Source organism: Schistocerca gregaria, chromosome 7, assembly GCF_023897955.1.
Source record: "Schistocerca gregaria isolate iqSchGreg1 chromosome 7, iqSchGreg1.2, whole genome shotgun sequence".
In the NCBI taxonomy this organism is placed as follows: domain Eukaryota; kingdom Metazoa; phylum Arthropoda; class Insecta; order Orthoptera; family Acrididae; genus Schistocerca; species Schistocerca gregaria.
In genome coordinates this window covers 548,351,871-548,370,555 of record NC_064926.1, presented here as the reverse complement: position 1 = coordinate 548,370,555, position 18,685 = coordinate 548,351,871, and the positions used below count along the sequence as shown (strand labels likewise).

Sequence of the window (18,685 nt, the reverse complement as noted above, 5' to 3'; positions counted from 1 at the left end):
TTCCGAGGTCAGGGGTTCACTACACTCAGCTGGCGGCTACACGGGTAGCGGAGGCTGTGTGGCGTGGACTGGGCGGTTTTTTAGGTTAGAAGGCCTCGGGAAAGTGCGGGATGGGCTGCAATGTCAAAGGGTACTTGGCAATTACAGGACGTGCTTGGATCAAGGAACAGTCGGAATTATAGTTGTAAATTGTTGTAGTTGCGCTGGAAAAGTCCCTGAGCTTCAAGCGCTAATAGAAAGCACAGAAGCTGATATCGTTATAGGTACAGAAAGCTGGCTAAAGCCTGAAATAAGTTCTGCAGAAATTTTTACGAAGTCTCAGACGGTGTTCAGGAAATATAGATTAGGCAGAATTGGTGGTGGAGTGTTTGTGTCTGTCAGTAGTGGTTTATCTTGTAGTGAAGTCGAAGCAGACACACCGTGCGAATTGGTGTGGGTGGAGGATATACTTAACAGCCGAATTAAGTTAATAATTGGCTCCTTCTACCGACCCCCAGACTCCGATGATACAGTTGCGGAACAGTTCAGAGGAAGTCTGAGTCTCGTAACAAATAAATACCCCACTCATACGGTTATAGTTGGTAGGGACTTCAACCTACCCTCGGTATGTTGGCAAAAATACTTGTTCAAAACCGGTGGTAGGCAGAAAACGTCTTCCGAGATTGTCCTAAATGCATTCTCCGAAAATTATTTCGAACAGTTAGTCCACGAACCCACGCGAATTGTAAATGGTTGCGAAAACACACTTGACCTCTTGGCCACAAACAATCCAGAGCTGATAGAGAGCATCATTACTGATACAGGAATTAGTGATCACAAGGTCATTGTAGCTAGGCTCAATACCATTTCTTCCAAATCCATCAGAAACAAACGCAAAATAATTTTATTTAAAAAAAGCGGATAAAGTGTCACTAGAAGCCTTCCTAAAAGATAATTTCTATTCCTTCCGAACTGACTATGCGAATGTAGACGAGATGTGGCTCAAATTCAAAGATATAGTAGCAACAGCAATTGAGATATTCATACCTCATAAACTGGTAAGAGATGGAACGGATCCCCCGTGGTACACAAAAAAGGTCCGAACGCTGTTGCAGAGGCAACGGAAAAAGCATTCGAAGTTCAGAAGAACGCGAAATCCCGAAGATGGGCTAAAATTTACAGACGCGCGAAATTTGGCACGTACTTCGATGCGAGATGCCTTTAATAGGTTCCACAACGAAACATTGTCTCGAAATTTGGTAGAAAAATCCGAAGAAATTCTGGTCGTATGTAAAGTACACAAGCGGCAAGACGCAGTCAATACCTTCGCTGCGCAGTGCCGATGGTACTGTTATCGACGACTGTGCCGCTAAAGCGGAGTTATTGAACGCAGTTTTCCGAAATTCCTTCACCAGGGAAGACGAATGGAATATTCCAGAATTTGAAACACGAACATCTGCTAGCATGAGTTTCTTAGAAGTAGATACCTTAGGGGTTGCGAAGCAACTCAAATCGCTTGATACGGGCAAGTCTTCAGATCCAGATTGTATACCGATTAGGTTCCTTTCAGAGTGCGCTGATACTATAGCTCCCTACTTAGCACTCATATACAACCGCTCGCTCACCGATAGATCTGTACCTAAAGATTGGGAAATTGCGCAGGTCGCACCAGTGTTCAAGAAGGGTAGTAGGAGTAATCCATTTAACTACAGACCTATATCATTGACGTCGGTTTGCAGTAGGGTTTTGGAGCATATACTGTATTCAAACATTATGAATCACCTCAAAGGTAACGATCTATTGACACGTAATCAGCATGGCTTCAGAAAACATCGCTCTTGTGCAACGCAGCTAGCTCTTTATTCGCACGAAGTAATGGCCGCTATTCACAGGGGATATCAAGTTGATTCCGTATTTCTAGATTTCCGGAAAGCTTTTGACACCGTTCCTCACAAGCGACTTCTAATCAAGCTGCGGAGCTATGGGATATCGTCTCAGTTGTGCGACTGGATTCGTGATTTCCTGTCAGGAAGGTCGCAGTTCGTAGTAATAGACGGCAAATCATCGAGTAAAACTGAAGTGATATCAGGTGTTCCCCAGGGAAGCGTCCTGGGACCTCTGCTGTTCCTGATCTGTATAAATGACCTGGGTGACAATCTGAGCAGTTCTCTTAGATTGTTCGCAGATGATGCTGTAATTTACCTTCTAGTAAGGTCATCCGAAGACCAGTATCAGTTGCAAAGCGATTTAGAAAATATTGCTGTATGGTGTGTCAGGTGGCAGTTGACGCTAAATAACGAAAAGTGTGAGATGATCCACATGAGTTCCAATAGAAATCGGTTGGAATTCGATTACTCGATAAATAGTACAATTCTCAAGGCTGTCAATTCAACTAAGTACCTGGGAGTTAAAATTACGAACAACTTCAGTTGGAAGGACCACATAGATAATATTGTCGGGAAGGGGAGCTAAAGGTTGCGTTTCATTGGCAGGACACTTAGCAGATGCAACAAGTCCACTAAAGAGACAGCTTACACTACACTCGTTCGTCCTCTGTTAGAATATTGCTGCGCGGTGTGGAATCCTTACCAGGTGGGATTGACGGAGGACATCGAAATGGTGCAAAAAAGGGCAGCTCGTTTCGTATTATCACGTTATAGGGGAGAGAGTGTGGCAGATATGATACACGAGTTGGGATGGAAGTCATTAAAGCAAATACGTTTTTCGTCGCGGCGAGACCTTTTTACGAAATTTCAGTCACCAACTTTCTCTTCCGAATGCGAAAATATTTTGTTGAGCCCAACCTACATAGGTAGGAATGATCATCAAAATAAAATAAGAGAAATCAGAGCTCGAACAGAAAGGTTTAGGTGTTCGTTTTTCCCGCTCGCTGTTCGGGAGTGGAATAGTAGAGAGATAGTATGATTGTGGTTCGATGAACCCTCTGCCAAGCACTTAAATGTGAATTGCAGAGTAGTCATGTAGATGTAGATGTAGATGAGGTATTCACCGTCAGTCACAATCGGTGACGGCACTAACAAATATCTCCTGTTTCCTATCATCTTGTTATGTTCTTCTTTTAAAAAAATTCTTTATATTCCAGCCTGAAATTATTGCTATTTTCAAAAGTATTATCCTCTGTAAATGTTGTTGATAAAACAAAAGAAAAGAAAACTGCAAAAAAAACTATAAGATGTACGACCTGTTTTAAAAATACAGGTAACAGGTCTATAATTTGGCAATAAATAAATAAAATAAATAATCTCCAGTTTAACCTGACTATCAAAACTGCTCAGAATAACCTGTTTATGAAGTAACCGAATTTCGGTTTTTTATTCCTGTTACTTTTTGTATTAACCGTAGAAATCGAAGGAAGTTTGGAACATTTTCACTCTCTGAGTTTCAAGATACATAGCATCAAAATATGAAGCGAAATATGCAAATAAAAGAAAACTTAGCACGCCCACAGTTCACTGTCGTCTGAACATTACGAATAGACAGTCCTACAGGGTGAAAATTGTAGTTGAAAAATTCTTTTTCTCGAGTTCATTTGCCCGCTTTTTAGGGCTGCAAGCAGATAAAGAGATTCTATGCAGGCATAGACAGCATAACAGCTGCTTTTTATGTTCATTGTAAACTAAGTGAACTGTTAGGTTTATGTTTTCTTCTTGTATTATATTACAAGCCGGTTGTGGCTTGTCCCATTTTAATTTTTTTTAAAGTAAATGGATCATTTTACGACACTTCCTTAAACACTTCCAGACTAGGTATAGTGCCATTCTCTAAGACGACTGACGTCCGACGACGGCGGTGCCAAACTACCACGTAGACCACGCTCGGCAAGTCTTTCACACTGCATGTACACGTGTACCACCTAACAGGCCACACCACGTGCTAACAGACACAGTTGTGTGTCAGAAATGCTGTACCAGTTCTTATGCCATGTTGCTCGCTTCTGTCGGTATTCTTATCAGAATAATTTTCTACAATACTTCAAAGCAATTCAAATTTTACGACTAAAAATTACTCATTCTCTGAAAAGAGCTTACTAAAAATGAAAAATTTTAGAGCTACTGCTACGGGTAATTGATACTGTGGTTTTTTAATCCGGTTTTTAGTAAAAAATAAAAACACCTGTTGTAACCGAGACCAAACAAATAGCGGAAAATACCGGTTATGCAGAACTAAATTACCGGTACAGGTCTTAACCGGTCGTGTTTCCCCATCCCCAGTTACTGGCCGGCTCTACACTGCCCTGTATAAAACGGCGACGAACGACTGCCACTTACGGGGGAACGACAGGCTGACGGGCGAAACTATTGCTCAAATTCTGGAACTTTTTTCCTCCAAACTGGAATATAGTAGACAAAAGAGGTTTGCTGCAGTGAATAAAGCATTGGTATTTTTTATTGAAAAATATTAATATCTTACAATGAAATGAACACCCTTAGCTGCTTACAGGCGTTGACATACATCAAGGGGGACAGATGAAAATGTGTGCCCCGACCGGGACTCGAACCCGGGATCCCCTGCTTACATGGCAGACGCTCTATCGATCTGAGACACCCTGTATAATGGGCGGGGGCACTACGAATGTAGTGCGGGACAATACGTTGAGAATGTGGGTTCTACGGGAGGCGTGCCAGAGATAAATCCCTCCAGTCGCACTATCCTCTGTGTCCTCGGTGGCTCAGATGGACTTCCCGCAGACAGCGTAGTCCCATTTCAACTGGTGGACACTCTTCGTTGTCTCGGATTGGTGTACATGCGAGACATTCGCCGCATCTCAGCGATCAATTTTCGGGCGCTACTGCAACGCATCTGGGCCAACATACAAAATCACATACTACGCCCGCTGAATATATGCCAGAGAGTCGCCTTCGTCAATACCCATCTGGCAGTCGGGATACCCCATATAGCGCAGATTCTGCCCATCACTGCGACAATGGCGGCCAGATTACAGGCGGCTTTCGGCTATTTTATTTGTTCTGGACACATCTTCAAAGTCCAGTATGAAGCTCTCACCTTACCGAAGCGGGATGGTGGCCTCGACCTGGTTAATGTGAGAGCCAGGACTACGGCACTTTACACCAATACTGTGCTCCGGTTATGCAAAAGCCAAAGTGCTAGTTTTACTGGAATGTTGACCACCGAGCTCGCACCTGCTTCGAGACGCCCACCGACGTCTTTGGCGCACATCGGCCGTTTCTTTTTGGAGTACAGCTACATGTGCACCGAGCTCCCCAGGACCAGGAAGACGACCACCTGCGACATCTACCGCCTTCTCCGAAAGTCTCCACCCCGCAACCCCGTCCAAACGCGTCACCCCCTGGTTTCATGGCCTACAGTTTGGAAAACGATCCACCAACCATATCACACCACTGACACCACCTCTATGTAGTACCTTCTCGTCAACGGCAAGTATACTACAAAACAGAAACTGAATCGTATCGCACTGGTGGACTCACCCCTGTGCCTGAAGTGCAATGTCGAAGATACAGATTTACATCGTGTTGAGTGTGGGCCAGCTGCAGCTGTCTGGACCCTCGTACAGAAGATTCTGGCTTTCTACCTCCGAGTACCACCACATCACGTTTCTCCTACTATGATGATATATCCCGACACGACCTACTTTCCACCAGCTAAGTGGCACGCCATCACATGGATCAGTGGCATGGCTGTCAACCAGCTCTTCCGGGACGACATCGTCGATCCGGCGGACTTATGGACACGCCTCCAAGTACATCACCACACCCTTCGCCGACATCGATACTATCGGGCCACTTTCGCGAACTATTTACAGAGTATTTTCACCAACCCGCCTCAAAGCTGGAATCTCAACGTACTGTGCCAGCCAAGACTGTACGATCCCACGTTCCCCTTTAATGGTCAATGATAGAATGCATTTTGTTCTGATGGCGCGCCAAAGTGGAGCATGGCGCGAAAGTATTCCTATTTTATTTCACTTCTCTTTTCTCCTCCTCTTCTAAGTTTTTTTTTCCTTACACATGTAACAAAAAACTAAATAAATAAAATTAAAAAAAGAAGGACGTTGCGGAATATTAGCTAACTTTTATGTTTTACGTTTTGAAAAGATATTGTAAAAAAAAAAAAGATGGGTAGAGCGTCTGCTACGTAAGCAGGAGATCCCAGGTTCGAGTCCCGGTCGGGGCACACATTTTCATCTGTTCCCGTTGACATATGTCAACGCCTGTAAGCAGCTAAGGCTGTTCATTTCACTCTAATTTCATTCTAAGGAGCTGCATGATCACCGATGGTATCTGTTCTTTCGGACAGATACCATCTTAGTATATATTAATATCTTTACTGTGTAACTGGGATTTTCCCGAGGCAGCTCTGAAAGGAGCTAGATCGACGATTGCCATTGTAACTCCGGTTGTGGTTATTCGAAACATGAATTTAACATATCACCCTCATCTTTACAGATGTACTCGTAATTTTAGTTCACCGAAAAAAGAATCGGCAAAAAAAGCGAAATTAAACATATAGCCATTTTTAAGCCCTTCTTTTTGGCCGAGATAAATACTAACAACATAACAAAAAATCGGTTACGGTGAAATGAGGAGAATTCAATTTGTTTCAAGGGCGGCCAAAAATAATTAAAATCGAATGAAAATTGTAGCGTGGGTGACGACAACCATGCCGAAAACTATGGGTTTGAGAAAGACTTCTTTGATGTTTGACACGTATTTATCGTGTAAAAAAAAGGACAAAGGTTGAACCTTACGGGATATCATCGATGCCTGGTCCATAATAACTGTCGCCCCGTATAGAAGATGTCCGGTCTCTGCTGCTTTGACCTGATAAGCCGTCATTCTCGACCTCAAAGTCCATCTCGTCGCTAAACGCTTCGCCACTGGCGTCTCTATCCTCATAGAATCGGTGCGTTTCATCGCTGACTTTGATTTGAATGGCATTTGCCACGTGCATTACATGTGAAAAATATCAAACAAAATTGATTTTCACTTTACGCCGAACAGTAAAACCACCCTTTTCGGAATGACGCCGACTGATGATAACTCATCTACATCTACATGATTACTCTGCAATTCACATTTAAGTGCTTGGCAGAGGGTTCATCGAACCACAATCATACTACATCCCTACCATTCCACTCCCTAACAGCGCGCGGGATAAACGAACACTTAAACCTTCCTGTTCGAGCTCTGATTTCTCTTATTTTATTTTGATGATCATTCCTACCTATGTAGGTTGGGTTCAACAAAATATTTTCGCATTCGAAAGAGAAAGTTGGTGACTGTTATTTCGTAAATAGATTTCGCCACGACGAAAAACGTCTTTGCTTTAATGACTTCCATCCCAACTCGCGTATCATATCTGCCACACTCTCTGCCCTTTTACGTGATAATACAAAACGAGCTGCCCTTTTTTGCACCCTTTCGTTGTCCTCCGTCAATCCCACCTGATAAGGATCCCACACCGCGCAGCAATATTCTAACAGAAGACGAACGAGTGTAGTGTAAGCTGTCTCTTTAGTGGACTTGTTGCATCTTCTAAGTGTCCTGCTAATGAAACGCAACCTTTGGCTCGCCTTCCCCACAATATTATCTATATGGTCTTTCCAATTGAATTGTTCGTAATTTTAACACGCAGGTACTTAGTTGAATTGACAGCCTTGCAAGTTGTACTATTTATCGAGTAATCGAATTCCAACGGATTTATTTTGGAACTTATGTGGATCACCTCACACTTTTCGTTATTTAGCGTCAACTGCCACCTGCCACATCATACAGCAACCTTTCCTAAATCGCTTTGCAACTGATACTGGTCTTCGGATGACCTTACTAGACGGTAAATTACAGCATCATCTGTGAACAACCTAAGAGAACTGCTCAGATTGTCACCCAGGTCATTTATACAGATCAGGAACAGCAGAGGTCCCAGGACGCTTCCCTGGAACTCAGCCACGGAACAGCTGACTGAGCGTCTACCAGGGGGCGCACATGAGAAAAGTCTACTATGTGTTCGAGACATTGCTAAACATTGCACCATTAGAATGAGTCCTAAATGTCTCACAGACGCAACAAAGGGAGCGTGGGCGGGAAACTTTCTAACGCCGAGGCGTGCCGCGAATGTTCGCCTTCAAACGCTCACACAATCTTTACTTTTTGGACGTCGCACACAATACTTTGGGGAATAATTAGTGTATATACATTGGCTAGTGCTGACGTGGTGCCGCTACCACTTGGCTAAGTAGCTCCCCAGGTGGCATAAAGTGGCCGAGTGCACAGGGTTCCAGTCCTCCCACCAGGGATAACTGCGTGGCAGTTCCGGAAATCGTACCCGGCTCCTCCACATCGCACTCAGGCATGCTGACTACACAGATAAGGAAAACGACGCCTCATCCCTTACACGTTCGTTTCTCATCTGGTACAGCCTTGTGGCACTCATGGGTCAGTACCGCACAGAATTATCTTTCCTACTCCACGCGGCACTTCTTCATATGTTTTTGCGCTGATGAACATTTTGAGTCTTTTAGAGGCTCTGCCAGAATCACGGGACTATGAAGTTTCAGTTGGGTACTTTCTTGACACCGACAGTATTAGTTCCTGCTCGATAATGTACGATCGCCTCGTCATCTGAACTTATAAAAAGAGCATTTAAACTTCATAGTTTCGCGGACTAGCTGGTTCTCCGTTATGACGGTGCCGTTAGTCTGAGTTCTACGTTTAGTTACTATGTTTTCTTGACGTTTATTCCGAAGCCGTAATCCTCCATTCTCCAGGGCAGGTTCCGATTTTCGAGAATTTCGTAGTATCAGTCAACCTGCATGTCTCAAAAGACTGTGGTCATAATTTTCACCCGGACACCGATATTTTGATCATTTTTTTGATGGGAGGGCTCCTTGATATTAATACTTTGTTTATCTTGAGTGCCACAGGATGCAACTATGTTTCATCTTCTGTGCTGCATCTGCGACCAGCGGGCAAGAACGATTCTCGACGCAAAAAACACAAAGTTTATATCCTGCAAGTAAACGCAAGAACCTTTCCGGTGAAGGTGAGCTGCGGGCTGAATGCCTAACTAAGAAACAATACTTTGGCTGAAGGTAGAATTACAGGAAGAACAAATAATTTCTGGATCGACGCCCGGACAACAAAATAACCGTTGGCATAAGCGGAGTTCTATTAATAGCAACAGTTACTACACCAACTAATTAGTTCTGGCGGAAGGCCGATATTAAAAAGTGCTTAAACCGAAAGCAATTAGGCTGCCCACAGTCAATATAGTCCTGAATAGTAACAAGTAGGTCAGTTGCTGGACTTAAACACCAATCACTGACCGCTACGGTCGCAGGTTCGAATCTTGCCTCGGGCATGGATGTGTGTGATGTCCATAGGTTAGTTAGGTTTAAGTAGTTCTAAGTTCTATGGGACTGATGACCTCAGATGTTAAGTCCCGTAGTGCTCAGAGCCATTTGAACCATTTGATCACCAATCACTGATGAAAACGAACTCCTTCGCAATGGTAATGTTGTATAAAACATTCTCGAGATTTTCGTGGCATCATTTCAGGGTAAAACCTCGAGCTTTCGATGATCACCCCCATCATCTTCGTCAACAGCAACTCACAGTACACCGATCACAGATAGTCAAGGCCCATAATGGGTGAAAGGATTTAGAGTTAGGTGTAGCCATAGTTAAGAACCAGTATTAATAACACATCCAAATTGTTGATATGGCGTCATAGACCGTACGTCAGCTGGTAATGGTCGGGAGCCTTGCGGTTGCCTCGGGAGGAAGACTTGGTGCAGTAGCCAGTGGTGGACTGCGACGCGCCTTCCTGGATGCACCGCAATGTAGTGAGTCCCTTATTGTGGAAGAGCTGTTGCTCTCGGGACCATGCGCTACAGCTTACTCGGTGAATATTGCTTTCTGTGGTCCGTGCGCGGCCTTAAATGGGCTGCGCTTGGCAGAATAACTCAGTCGTTATTCTTAGTCACGTGTTTACGTATAAAGTACGTCGCGACCTCTAGCGGCGTACCTGATGCCTCCTGGAGGCTGCGGATGTGACCTCGACTCTGCTTTTTGTTTTTGTTTTATTTGGCCTCCAGAGTCTGTACTTTATTTAGCCATCGAGAACACATTTTTACACAGAATACATAAGTGTACACGGAAAATACAAAAATGCTTATTTACACATTTGAAAGTTCAGTCCGTCAACTACTTCTACAACAATTGTTTAAGAAGTAGAATGATAAGTAATCTAGGTTTATTTATGTAGTCAATTCACACAGCTTCTTAAATGTAATAGTAACTGAGACAGATAAATGAAAATATGAGTCGTAGAGATTTTTTCCTATCCTTTTAAGAAAACTGAGTCACTTTATGCAGGCGACTGTCTTTATAAACAAAAAGAGAAGACACTGATTGTGTGAGAAGGTAGCCCATACTCATCAGAGTTTTCAGATATTACGATCGTTCGTTGTCAGATGTGGACTCTGCTAAGCGGTCAATAGGTCGTCCCCTACTCTGTCCGAGACTCGCCTGACGGGTCTGTTGTGTAGGTGGCCGACATGTAGGCGCTCGGCTCACGACGGGAGGAGCACGCCGCAATACCCCCCCTCCCCCCCCCCCCCCCCCCCCCTCGCCAGGAGACCCAATCCCATTCGCTGATCTTTACTCTCACCTAACATCTTCTGCGGCACCCAGCGCCAACACATTTTCCAGTAGTCCAGTGTGTTGTGCAACATCTCCACTAGATTGTCAGTCAGCTAGTTTAGTAGTCTGCAGTCAACCTCAGATGAATTCGACGATCGGTTTGAATCAACCCTTCGACTCGGAGCACGGTTATGATCCGAGGCGGTCGTGCTTGGGCGCCCACATTTTTCCTCCTATAACATATCTGTTTGCCTTATCCGTCTCCTGGCACGAAATCGATACCTGCTTTCGTGATATCACACTCGCTCCATAAACTGCCATTAGTTGGCGACGAATGGCTGCTAGCTACTTCATTTTATACGCAAAGACCTTATTACATTTCACGTGTCCATCTCCGATTGTGTATCCGTCAAAGCCTACCGGCGGCGTTCGAAATCATTGACAGTCTCTTCTATCTAGACATGGAGCTTATTTCGCGCAGTATTTTTGTACACACGTCAGACTTCTTGCTACCTTCCTTATACAACCATCCTCGCACTTGTGATTCACCACGTAATCTACCGGGTGATCAAAAAGTCAGTATAAATTTGAAAACTGAATAAATCACGTAATAATGTAGATAGAGAGGTAAAAATTTACTCACATGCTTGGAATAACATGGGGTTTTATTAGAACCAAAAAAGTACAAAAGCTCAAAAAATGTCCGACAGATGGCGCTTCGTCTGATCAGAATAGCAATAATTAGCGTAACAAAGTATGACAAAGCAAAGGTGATGTTCTTTACAGGAAATGCTCAATATGGCCACCATCATTCCTCAACAATCGCTGTAGTCGAGGAATAATGTTGTGAACAGCACTGTAAAGCATGTCCGGAGTTATGGTGAGGCACTGGCTTCGAATGTTGTCATTCAGAAACCCTAGAGATGTCGGTCGATCACGATACACTTGCGACTTCAGGTGACCCCAATGCCAATAATCGCACGGGCTGAGGTCTGGGACCTGGAAGGCTAAGCATGACGAAAGTGGCGGCTGAGCACACGATCATCACCAAACGACGCGAGCAAGTGATCATTCACGCGTCTAGCAATGTGGGGTAGAGCGCCATCATGCATAAATATCGTACGTTCCAGCTGGTGTTTATCAGCCAGGCTGGGGATGATGCGATTCTGTAAGATATCGGCGTACCTCTCACCCGTCACGGTAGTAGTTACAAAACCACAATGACGCATTACCTCGAAAAAAAATGGCCCGATAACGGTAGATGTGGTAAATCCAACTTTCTCGTCGTGCAATGGAGTTTCCATGATAGTTCTAGGATTTTCGGTAGCCCAAATTCTGCAGTTGTGGGCGTTAACAGACCCTCGGAGCGTGAAAAGAGCTTCGTTGGTCCACAAAACGTTACTCAACCAATCGTCATCTTCCGCCATCTTTTGAAACGCCCACACCGCGAATGCCCTCCACTTCACCAAATGGTCAGGTAACAGTTCATGATGCCGATGGATTTTGTACGGATAGCAGCGGATGGTACTACTCAGTGCCAACCAAACAGTAGTGTATGGAATGCCGCTGCGACGTGCAACTGCACGAGCGCTGACTTCCCCGTGAGAAGACAAACCCGGTATAGTCTCCATTCCTTCATGAACTGTCTCAGCAGCCTTACGCCATCTGCTCGGTCGGCCACTACGCGGTCTATCGTCTAAACAACCCGTGGCTTCGAATTTGGAAATCATTCTCACCACAGCTGCATTTGTCCACGGACCTTTACCCGTTCGAATCCCCTATCTATGACGATAAGATCGTAACGCTGAACTAGCACATTCCCCTTCCTGATAATAGAGCTTCACTTAAAGCGTATTTTCAGGTAACGTCAACATGCTGCGACTGCTGGCGCACCTAATTCTCTCTCTCATTACAGCTCCTTTTATACACGACTGTGATGCGCAGTCACTGACGTTTTGCTCTCCAGCGCCATCTGCCGGACCTATTGTGAACTCTTTTTTTTTTTTTGTTCTATTAAAACCCCATGTCATTCCAAGCGTGTGTGTCAATTTTTACCTCTCTACCTACATTTCTCCGTGGTTTGCTACGTTTTCAAATTTGTACTGCCTTTTGATCTCCCGGCACTTGCTGCGAACGCCCGGAGGGCGCGCGGCGGCCGCTGGCGCGTCACGCGCTCACAGTGTCCCTGTGCTGTTACTCAGTGTGCCGCGCCCTCGGCATGCCGGCGCGAGTCGTGTCCAACCTGGTGTCCGCGCACGACGCCAACGAGTCGCTCACCGTCGACCGCTACTACGACGCGGAGAACAACGAGATGGACGAAGACCCCAACAACCCCAACTTCGACATGGACTCGGTGTGGAACTACCACGTGTGGACCGACGTGTGGATGGCTCGCCCGGACCTGCCCAGGGGCTACGGCGGCTGGCAGGCGATCGACCCCACCCCGCAGGAACTCAGCACTGGTGAGTACCCCGCAAGAGTACTCGGTCAACCCACACATTTTAAGAGCCGTAACGTGTGTAACTCTTCAGCGTAACAGGATATTTGAGTAATAGCTCTTACTCAGTCAAATGTCTAATAAACAATACTAATGTTATTTGTAACTATCTTTAATTGTTGTCTAAGTTGCCGGTTCCAATTGCTAAGACAATTATCTTCCATCGTAGACCTATCACCTTGCTGGAAAAACTTGACAATGTAAGGCGATACTTACTTCTTCCCGGGAATAATCAATCTTTTATTCTGTTTTTACACTACTGTGCATAAAAATTACTAAACTACGAAGATGACATGCTATAGACGCGAAATGTAACCGACAGGAAGAAGATGCTGTGATATGCAAATGATTAGCTTTTCAGAGCATTCACGCAAGGTTGGCGCCGGTGCCGACACCTAAAACGTTCTGACATGAGGAAAGTTTCCAACCGATTTCTCATACATAAACAGCAGTTGACCGGCGTTGCCTGGTGAGACGTTGTTGTGATGCCTCGTGAAAGGAGGAGAAATGCGTACCATCAAGTTTCCTACTTTGATAAAGGTCGGATTGTAGCATATCGCGAACGCGGTTTATCGAATCGTGACATTGCTGCTCGCGTTGTTCGAGATCCAATGACTGTTAGCAGAATATGGAATCGGTGGGTTCAGGAGGGTAATACGGAACGCCGTGCTGGATCCCAACGGCCTCGTATCACTAACAATCGAGATGACAGGCATCTTATCTGCATGGCTATAACGGATCGTGCAGCCACGTTCGATCCCTGAGTCAACAGATGGGGACGTTTACAAGACAACAACCATCTGCACGAACAGTTCGAAGACGTTTGCAGCAGCATGGACTATCAGCTCGGAGACCATGGCTGTGGTTACCCGTGCCGCTGCACCACAGACAGGAGCGCCTTCGATGGTGTACTCAACGACGAACCTGGGTGCACCATTGGAAAAACGCCATTTTTTCGGATGATTCCACGTTCTGTTTACAGCATCATGATGGTCGCATACCTGTTTGGCGACATCGTAGTGAACGCACATTGCAAGCGTGTATTCGTCATCGCCATATTGGCGTATCACCCGGCGTGATGGTATGGGATGCTATTGGTTACAAGTTCGGTCACCTCTTGTTCGCATTGATGGCACTTTGAACAGTGGGTGTTATATTTCAGATGTGTTACGACCCGTGACTCTACCCTTCATTTGATCCATGCGAAACCCTACATTTCCGCAGGATAATGCACGACCGCATGTTGCAGGTCCTGTACGGGCCTTTCTGGATACAGAAAATGTTCCACTGCTGCCCTGGCCAGCACATTCTCCAGATCTCTCACCAATTGAAAACGTCTGGTTAATGGTGGCCGAGCAACTGGCTCGTTACAATACGCCAGTCACTGCTCTTGATGAACTGTGGTATCGTGTTAAGGCTGCATAGGCAGTTGTACCTGAAGACGCCATTCAAGCTCTGTTTGACTCATTGCCCAGGCGTATCAAGGCCGTTATTACAGCCAGAGGTGGTTGTTCTGGATTCTGATTTCTCAGGATCTATGCACCCAAATTGCTTCCAAATGTAATTACATGTCAGTTCTAGTGTAATATATTTGTCCAATGAATACTCATTTATCATCTGCATTTCTTCTTGGTGTAGTAATTTTAATGGCCAGTAGTGTCTGATATTCACTTCTTGTAGCTTGTATGTACTCGAATTACTGACATTTACCTTTCGCGGGAAATTGTTCTACCGACATAGTTACCCCAGCACGATTCACGACCAGTCCTCACAGATTTACTTCCACCAGCGCCTCATCCCTTACCTTCGAAAAATCTCAGAAAATCTGCAAAACTTGCAGGACTGTAACTGCTGGAGGAAATTATACTCCGGACACGGCTTGGTCACAGCCTAGGCATGTTTCCTGAATTGCATCAGCGCACACTCCTTTGCAAAGTGAAAAATTCATTTTGTAAACATTGCTCAGGCTGTGGCAACGCTATGTCTCGTCAATCTCCTCTCTTCTAGTAGTGTCAGTCCTGCAAATTTCGCAGGAGAATTTCTGTGGAGTTAGTAAGGTTGGAGATGTTGTACTCGCTGAAGTAAAGCTGCGAGGACGAGTCGCGAATTATGCTTGGGTAGCTAAGCCGGAACAGCACTGCCCCGCAATCGGGAAAGGTCGTGGGTTGGAGTCCCGATCGGGCACACCATCTGAATATGCCAGGAAGCTTCGTCGATTAAAACACCAGCTCGATCAGTAGTCGAGTGGTAGGAGTAGTCTTCATGCAATGTAGGACAGAGAACGGTACGACTACTGTTCACTCCATATATTTTAATACTTTTTAAACTTATTTTGAATGGGCGTTCATAGTTTCTAAGATGCAGCTCAAAGCTGTATAGCTTGTAACAAACGAAGCATCATTGTCCTTCGGGCTTACATCAATCTGTCGGTTTTTGAGCATCCCAAAAAAAATCTAACTTATGACGGTTCAGAATCACCATAAAGGAGCAGCTTTAGACTCCAGATGACTGTAATAGAACGGCCAACCTGTGCTCGCACGAAACCTTGGGCAGGTGGTGTTCCACAGGCATCCGTACAATATGTTTGAATCCAATATTGATTTTGGCCAGACCTACCCACAATAGAGCACAGTGTACCGCAGTTTCTCGCTGAGTAATGTGACACAGTTTGATGACAATGAACTTGTACTGGGGCGAATATGGATTGAAATCCTGAACTGACCGTCCAGATTTAGGATTTTCCGTGGTTGCTCGAAATTGCTATAGGCGAAAATTGGGTGTTTGCTTTGACAGACATGCGACTGCTCTTCTTCTTCATCATTCTAGAGTCTGAACTAATGCTTCGTCTGCAATGACGTCATTGTCGCCGGTGTGTTAGAACCCAAGCTTCCCTCTTTTCCGAGGTCCACAGTCTGTTTCCTTGTGTTGATGCTACAATACTCTTGTTGGTGATGATTCTTTCCTTGGATCTGGTGAGTCACTGCCAAAGAATATTAGATGTTAACCGCCTCACATATTAGTACTGCCATTATCCATCCATTAACTTCATACGAAAGGTTGGGTTGCCCACATACCACGTCAGGTGTCAAAGCTCCCAATGTGGTCAGAGCGGCTCAGAAGAGACCTCAAATTCTGACCAATTCCGGTACTTCAAACGACTGCCCCCAATATTTATAAACAGTCTCATGTGCAGGTGAAAGTTTTCAACGTGTGTGGTAAGTGATCACTGAGCGTTTATGCGCATCCCTCTTCTGAGCATATGCTTGTCACAGGACTACACATGTATGGTAGTCCACAGGCATATTTAGGAGTGAACGGCAGTCGGTATACCCAGGATCTCGGATGCTAGTAAATCTCGCACGCGTAGGGTACAACATCTCAAACAGCCGAAGACAGAGACTCTTACCTGAGTTACCTTCTTATGCTATCTCAATACTCCAAGCTCGACATACACTCATTTTCTCCCATATCTTTACACATATAATTTCTGAACATAGCGAACGATGCTTCTACAATGACGTATATCGGAGTGGCGCTGCTTATGGAGTGAATTATGGTCGCCGCTGCCACCCTCCCCCCCCCCCCCCTTCACCCTGAAGGGATGGATATACACCAAACTATTTGTATCAGCTCTAGGCGTTCTTTTGTATGAGTTACACCCCACAGATGTGGCAGTACTAAGGCGCTCTTGCATTGCTTGCAACCCGTCGTCTACTTCGTACGATAGGGGAGGGGGAGGGGGGAGTGGGGTAGGCTCAGAAAAATTAAAGTTCCCGATTTGATTCTAAAATATCTTTCTCCGCTTAGAAACACTCTCTCTTACAGTTTTCTTGCTGAAAATCAGTCCATCAATTTACTGTGGTAGATACAAACAATCCAGATGCAGCACAGCTAGGTAGTAGACTGATAGTTCAGTAACGTCGTTCCACGGCAGTGAAAATTTTGTCTAGACGTTTGTTTGGGCAAAGACTTCGAAACATCCTGCATACAGAGTGCATCAAAACGATACTGACAAATTTCCAGAGACTTTTGAAGGGTCTCATGAGCAACAAACAGGGTCAGGAATCTACGCCCAGAAACGACATTCAAGGGCATCACAACAAGGTGACACTTGATGGCGCTGGCTGGTCCCGGCGGAGGTTCGAGTCCTCCCTCGGGCATGGGTGTGTGCGTTTGTCCTTAGGATCATTTAGGTTGAGTAGTGTGTAAGCTTAGGGACTGATGACCTTAGCATTTAAGTCCCCTAAGATTTCACACATATTTGAACTTTTTTTTTTTTTTTTTTTTTTTTTTTTAATGCCGCTTTCGGAGCCATCTGACGTCCTGAAAGTTGTGAATCCCATTGAAGTTCCACTTTCCATTCGAAAGAGCGAAACCTCATGGCTGCTGCCGTGGCCTGCCATCGTTCTTTGCCGGTATCTGACTGATTTTCACTGATTGAAAACTTCATGGATCTTTATTCATTTCTTCGCTATCAACGCATACATTATATTTTAGCGTGTTTAATAGAACAACTCGTGTGTGTACACAATCACGTAGAGACAAACAACAACTGTTACTGTCAGTAATACATGGATGCCAGCACAAGTGATCCCACGAAATGTACGCTTTTTCCTGCGACATTCTCAACAACGCACGTGTGTCTCAGAAGATAACTGCTTAAGTGTCACATTACAAATCTAAATCGGGCATCAGTCCTGGTTAGGTCCTAGGCGTTCATTTTCCCCATCTGGACTTGAATCATGGTGTAAATACCGGAAGGCTGAAGTTTCGTGGATGCATTTTGAGCAGAAGAACTCTGTTCCTAAGGCGGTTATAGAACAGAGCAAGAGAATTTATAGGATCCTAGCTCACTCGGACCTCCTCTGAAACTGTCTACATGGGCGGATTCAGACTCCCAATGAGCCTTTCAGTAATACTATCTAGAGACTGCCCAAAAATGTGTTTATAGGGTTAAATACAGTGACATGAGGAGTTAGTGACGCTGTATTAACATTTAAGGGGAAGTTTACTATCTTTTGGTTAAAAAAATCGATTGTTTTAAAGTGCATTTTTGGATCCATAAAAGTGTTTAAAATCCATCATGAAACGGTTTTTCCGAATACGGAACGGAAATGTTTGTTATTCGTGGTTGAACAAAAAAATGCACCTGCCTGAAATCGGCCTTTCTCACGCACCAGTTTTTTTTTTTCTTTCGGAGGACGAGTTATTGTACCAGTGCTTGGGAGGAAACACAAAATTCAAACGAAAGTTTGAACGCGTGTGTTTGGAAGTGAGCCCCCAAGCATTTGCATTCTGGTGCGAAGACTGTAGAGATTGCCACTTTCCTGGCAGTGAGCAGCTTCAACGAAGGGTATTCAGCAATTCTGAAGACCATGACAACGATGGACGTCACCCTGGGACTCTATTCGACGCAGTTCGCCAAGCATTCGGACGATCACCGGATTCAAGCGGCCCAAAACCGCTTGTCACCGGCCGTACGAGCGGCTCTGGAGCAGCGCAGGATGGCCCAGATCGAGCAGAACGCCCGCTATGAGGAAGAGGGAGGACTAGTTTATGGAAGCGG

At 45.0% G+C, this 18,685-nt stretch overlaps 1 protein-coding gene across 1 annotated transcript in view; it reads left to right on the top strand.

Moving 5' to 3' along the window:
- The window catches only part of LOC126282082 (hemocyte protein-glutamine gamma-glutamyltransferase-like), a 359,269-nt gene that overhangs the window by 124,752 nt on the left and 215,832 nt on the right, over positions 1-18,685 (top strand). The window contains exon 7 of the mRNA XM_049981538.1: positions 12,824-13,084. Within this exon, the coding sequence (XP_049837495.1) occupies positions 12,824-13,084 (261 nt within the window). The remainder of the gene's footprint in view (positions 1-12,823; positions 13,085-18,685) is intronic.